This window comes from Zootermopsis nevadensis, unplaced genomic scaffold, assembly GCF_977971745.1.
Source record: "Zootermopsis nevadensis isolate Lab colony 2312 unplaced genomic scaffold, Znev_1.0 Znev_ptg000016l, whole genome shotgun sequence".
Classification (NCBI taxonomy): Eukaryota; Metazoa; Arthropoda; class Insecta; order Blattodea; family Termopsidae; genus Zootermopsis; species Zootermopsis nevadensis.
Window position 1 is genome coordinate 11,852,170 of NW_028259148.1, and position 5,996 is coordinate 11,858,165.

The following is a 5,996-nucleotide window of genomic DNA, read 5'->3' on the forward strand; positions in this document are numbered from 1 at the left end:
ATTTGAGTGGGTAATAAATTGTAAGGGGTAGGACTCGTATCTTATAACCTCTTGTACCCAAATGTCAACTTCACCTTCCTGTGGTATGCCCCGTTCCTACTAAAGAGGCTCTGGCAACAGAGTCATGGCTGCATAACCGTTTCAGCTGGTATTGAGGAAATGACGATAAAGCAGCCGAAAGATGGCAGCCCCATCACTGGACTGCTCATCGGAAGGCTAGAACCTACCATGGGGAAGTCGACTGATACTTGCAAGCCACACAAAGAAACAGTCGGGAACATCTGCTGTTGACGACGTGGACTGAGAGAGGAATTTGTTCTGAAGAGAAGGAACTACGTCACTTATTAACGGGAAGTGAAATTAAAATTGCTGTGATAACAGAAAGCAAGAAAAAGTTAAAAGGAACTAAAGACACCAACAATTATTCTGTTATTTACAGTGGAGTAAGGACAAGTGTCCGTGTCTAATCCGAAGTCATGATTTGGATCCATAAATCATAGTCAGAATCAAGAGGATTTTACGAATATTGAAATGACAGAATTGCAGAAATAAGATTTGAAAATAAAAAGGGGCTACGTCACTATTTCAGGACTGCATGCACGGGCTCAATGACGAATTTTATGAAGAACTACAATCAATTTTAAACTAAATTAATGAAAATTACGATCTCTTATCGATGGTTGAACTAAATGCAAAGACTGTAAACATGAAAGTAAATAACATTATTGGAGCGAACGTGGAAGCTACGGTTAATAAAAATGGATTTCTGTCAATTTAATGAACACTTTCTTCAAGCTAAAGAAATATCCAAATTTGCGTGGAGCTCAAAAAGAACGAAATAAATAATTGATAAAAACATTGCAAATCAGAAAAGCTAAAAAATGATGCACAAAATCATCACTCCCTCTAAGATGGAAAAAAACAAGAAAAACTACAAAGGTCCGGGAGAAGATAATTTAAATTGAGAATTTTACAAATTCTCAACAGACAAGGTCCTTCAGATTTAGTCAGTCACTTTTGAGTCTTGTAATTCAACCTTCTTCAACTCCAGGTTCAGCCTCTGAAGATGAAGACAGAATGTTCCACTAAAACGCTGTAAGTCCACATAGTGTTACGTACCAGAGGACCATAATCGAAACCTCAACCTTGTCTTGAAAGCACGTTCTTCTGTTTGTTAAAATGATTCACAATGGAAAAAAAAAATTTTGAAGTATTTTTACCACGCCCCTACAGTAGAATCTTTCCTCTGCTTTTATTTTGAATTTGTGTTGTTGTTACAAATTATATTATGAGCTATAGTTGGTAATTGAATCTATCAAGCGGGAATAGTGGGAGAGCATGGAACTAACTAGTAGACGCAACATAACTCCGAGCTTGGACGATCGTTACAAAAACACACATAAGAGTGAGAGGGAGAGAGCGAAGCGATAGCACGTAAGGAGAGACAAGCCACCTCTTCCTTCTACTATCATTGTTTGTTTGGTTATGTCACTAAATACAGTGTTTGAAATCGGTGTATCAAAATGCTACAAACAAAATCGAAGTTAATATGTGGGACAAAATGCTCGCAGTTGAACTGCACATGCGCAGACAGACTCTTTGTCGTCTCGCTCCCTCCTTCTTCCCGTCGCAGAAGCTTCTGCGCCCAGTTGTACTTTCACTGCTTTGCTACAGCAGAGAGGTGACGAACATCGCGTTGCACGTGCAGACCCACACTCAACAGACGTTGATCGAGGTTACGTAAGCATTAGTGACATAAACATGATTCATCACACCATCATCGCTTTATCTTTGCAACAAATCTCCTGGATCATGGCTATCGAGTGTCTCCTTCTACGAAAGACCGCGAAATAAATATCAAGGACAGCGACAAGACTTTCTTTTTTGTTCTTCGTAACAATTTGACATAATTCTGTGCGATCTCAGGTCATTCATGGTGTTCTGTTAAGAAAGGAAATATGTGTCACTCAATGCAGTTTACGTGGCGTCATTAAATAAACCTTCAAAGATTTTTCATATACTCTTATTTCATTCGTACAGTGACTGGTCCTGCTGTCAACCGACGAAGCTCTGTACTAATCTGAGTAGAGTGCGCTTTTCAGCCATAGTTATCACGCGTTCTTTTGCACGAAATGCGTACCGAGAACGCACAATGGCCCGGTAGTGTCTGTCCGTCCGTCTATCCAATCAACTCTAGAATCACTGAATGGACATGGATTAAATTAGGTGTGGAGGTTGTACTGTTCTGCACGACCTCAAAACCTTACTTTGAATATCCTACGAGAGTTGATACAAAAATTACGGACGAGATAGACATTGAGGTGCTGCGATCTGGTCGCCAAAGTGGGAACTGTCGAAGTACACTTTCCGATCTTGTAAACTGGAGTTGATGGATTTGCAGAGCTGTGGACTGAAATTCAAACGTGCTTGAAGGAATTGTAAAATTAAAATTAAAAAAAAAAAAGAGATCTTCCACGTGTCAGTGACAAACACTGATAGTCTCTATTACAACTGCGAGAAGCCAACATAATGCATGTGTCTAGACGAATATCCATACAAGTACAAGCCAAGATTCTTCTTTATTTCCTGTTCCGCAATTGTCGGTTTGTTAGTAGAACGCTAAAGAGCAGAGTGTTTATTAAGAAGTTACTAAGCTCACCCAGAAATTCCATACATTTCACGAGACCTAAAGTTCTTTACCTTGTCATATCGTTTCGACCTTGGTCCCTATCCTGAACCAGTCTCAGCCTCAAATTCTGTCAATTTTAATATTATTCTCCAATCTACGCCCAAATCTTCCGAAAGGTCTCTTCTCTTCGTGTTTTCCGCCTAAACATTTCATGTGTTTCAACTTTTTCATGCGTGCTACATGCATCTCCTTGTTCATTCCATTAATTCCAGCATCCTAATATCTGACGACGAGTCAAAAGATGAACCTGCTGTTTCCTATTTGATAATAATTACAGAATTTTGTGTTTGTATTTCCGTTCATTACTTAACTCTCTCACTGGAATAAAGTCACCGTTCTCTTACGAACACCCTATACTAAGATTCGGGTCAATATTCTACTTTCCCCATGTGTTTCTGGTTGACCTAGTGATGTGAAAGGCATCCAAACGCAAGTTTCAGTTCGTTAACCTCGTTCGACACACATTTAAAACGTTTGTTGGCAAAAATGTTATTCGAAACTAGAAAATTGTTAGGATCTGGTTAAGACGACATTAATAATAAAATCCCACGTTCTTTTCATGGTCGACATGCACATTTATTTACGTGTAACACAGAACTTATAAAAATAACAGGTAATGTGGATATATTCAGTCTTTGGTTGGCATTCTGGAAATTGAAACCTCACACTTCTTACCGATATTTAAACCCTGACTGTAAATAAATAGGGACTTGCACATTACATATATAATAGTAAGTTCACAGGCATACGATAACTGTTATCCTCACAGAGGGCGGATAGTGCACACTGGACACGGATCCTAGTGTCAGCCCACAGACAAAATGGCCGCGATTTGCTCTCGGTAACCACAATGGAAGCCGCGAGTCCCGTCCGGCCCGCGTGGTAGCCTAACAACATTGTCCGGTAGATGCGAGGCACCACTGTTGCTTCGAGGACGATTACTGTCCGATGATACGCCACTGTTGCACCGAGACCGGACGTAGGGGCTGCAGCTGCCGGCGTCGGACACCACGCTGTTGCAACGAGACCTCCCGTACAGGCTGGAGCTGCTGCTCTCTGAGCCAGAGTCCCTGTTGTACGCCAGACGACGCTGCATCCAGTTCGAGGGCGGGGTGCCCTGGGTGGGGGGCCCGCTCGACGTCGAGAAGCAGCGTCGCAGCGACCTGTGCCTCTGGCGACTGTCCTGTTCGGCCTCGGACCCACTGGCACAAGACGAAGAGTACTCCGTCTCGAAGAAGCGGGCGAGGGCGGTCTTCTTGGTGGGCATTGACCTCCTCTTGGCGCGCTCTGGGGCGTTCAGCTCCACGACCGTTATGCCTAAGCTGTGTCCTTTCCAATCCCTGTCTGGCGACTGCACGGCCCGTTTCGCCGACTCCGTATGCACAAACTCGACCAGGGCGCACACGATACCTTCCAGCTCGGGACGTTTCGCCACGAAGTTTCGGACGTCTGCCGGGACAGGATTTCCGGGCCGCAGAATCCGGACCAGGGCGATTTCTCCAAAGCAGGAGAACAGTTCCGCCATGCTCTCTATGGTGGGCTTGTCATAGGGGAGGTGCATAGCCACCACGGTTCGATAAGGCGTCGTTTCGTCGTATTGTGGTAACGGCGCCAGGCGCCGAAGTTTCGTACCTGCCTCGTTGATCTGAAGCTTGGTGGAGCGGGCAAGTGCACTTGCGACCACGCGCCAGTCTTTGGAGAGGTGTTTCACCCTCTTGAAGGTGGAGATCAGCTTCAGAGACACGAATCCCTCTTTATTACGTTTCACGTGCTTCAGCAAGAACGGGTCCTTCGTGATGTTCACGTCTGAAAAGTAGAATTCCACCTGCGACACGATCCGGTTCGCCAGTTCATCATCCGGTGGCACAAACGGTGGTTCCTGGGGCTTGTCCGACACCTCGCAGCCGGAGTCTTTACCCGTCGTAGAGCCTGTATCAGACCCGCAGTCCGACTGGTCTGCCAAATGGGCCCCCTCATCGTCCCCAGAACCTGGGGCTACTGCGGTGGGCTCCCCGTTGCCGTCATAGGTTAGCGATATGTCGCTGTCGATGGAGGATATGCTATCCCGGGTATCGGAGTGCTTCATCGGCGGCGGTGAGACAACCTGGTCCGTGATTGCTATATAGTCTTTTTCCTTCGGAGGCGACATTGGAACTTCACTCGTAAACCAGTACAAGCTGTGAAAGTACTGCAATCCCTACTTGCACTGCGCAGAAGCTACGCGCAGAGCCAAGTGACTAGAGCAATGCTCGCAGTTCGCCAACTGGCTCGTTAAAGTAGACCGTTGATCCCCACTACATCGGCCAGCGATGTTAGCAGCTGAACTGAACACGCCGGTCGTCTCTCGAGCTGCTTATAAACCACGCCACGGCCACAGTGACACATGCGCGGGAGGCGATAATCGATAATCGATTGCTCGACGAATACAGCGTTTATACAACAAATAAATCTCGTACAGACGGAATTCACATCTCAATTTTTATTTTGAAGTTTAATATGGCGGATATACTGTTTACACTGACGACATAAACATTATTAAACACTGAATTTATTCTCTTGGTCGATAACTTTACTGTTTAACAAAATCTTTTCTACTGCAGAGGTTACATTGTATCAAAACCAGGATTTAAAAGGCCTCGGTTGTGAAATATTTCCACTACTTAAGGCACAATGGTAACTATGCATACCACTTACTTTAACATTAAACAACTCTACATTTTGTCTATGTATTATTATTTATTTATTTATTTACTGAAATTGGGTTTGCACCTGGTGGCAGTTGTCCTTACACTACACAATTACAACAAAATAAATACAATAAAAACAAGTACACTCCATAGAACACTCTATACACATAATTAGAACATCCACATTTCAAAAACACACATCCTTTAAGTAATCTCAATACTTTAGAGTAACCTCAAATATAAAGTCAGACCCCAATACGTGATAATTTTATCCCAAAGAACTAAAGTCACTTCATCACTTGGAGAATAAGACACTTCCCTTATCACCATCTATTCCCCTCTTAATAACCCCTTGCTTGTAACTACTTTTCTGACCCTCTTTCTAAAGGTGCCTAATTTACAGGGGAAAGACTCTAGCACGCCTGGAAGTAATTGGTTCCAGCTTCTTATGGTCCTATTTACAAAGGAATATTTGCCTACATCCGTTCTTTGTTTCCTAGTCCTAATTTTCCGAGTATGATCGTCCCTGCCCAGGTAGCATGGCTTTAGTAATCTATCCCCTATTGTTTTCAAGCCCGGCCCCCCGTGTATGCTTTCAAAAGGGCGCCCATTCGGGCTAT

The 5,996-nt window shown here is 43.8% G+C and overlaps 1 protein-coding gene across 1 annotated transcript; it reads right to left on the bottom strand.

Moving 5' to 3' along the window:
- Window positions 1-3,240: 3,240 nt before the first annotated feature.
- On the bottom strand, window positions 3,241-5,038 carry Achl (La ribonucleoprotein translational regulator Achilles). The gene has a single exon (XM_022075467.2). It carries the CDS (start codon window positions 4,836-4,838, stop codon window positions 3,495-3,497), a length of 1,344 nt encoding a protein of 447 aa, XP_021931159.1. The 5' UTR covers window positions 4,839-5,038; the 3' UTR covers window positions 3,241-3,494.
- Window positions 5,039-5,996: the final 958 nt, after the last annotated feature.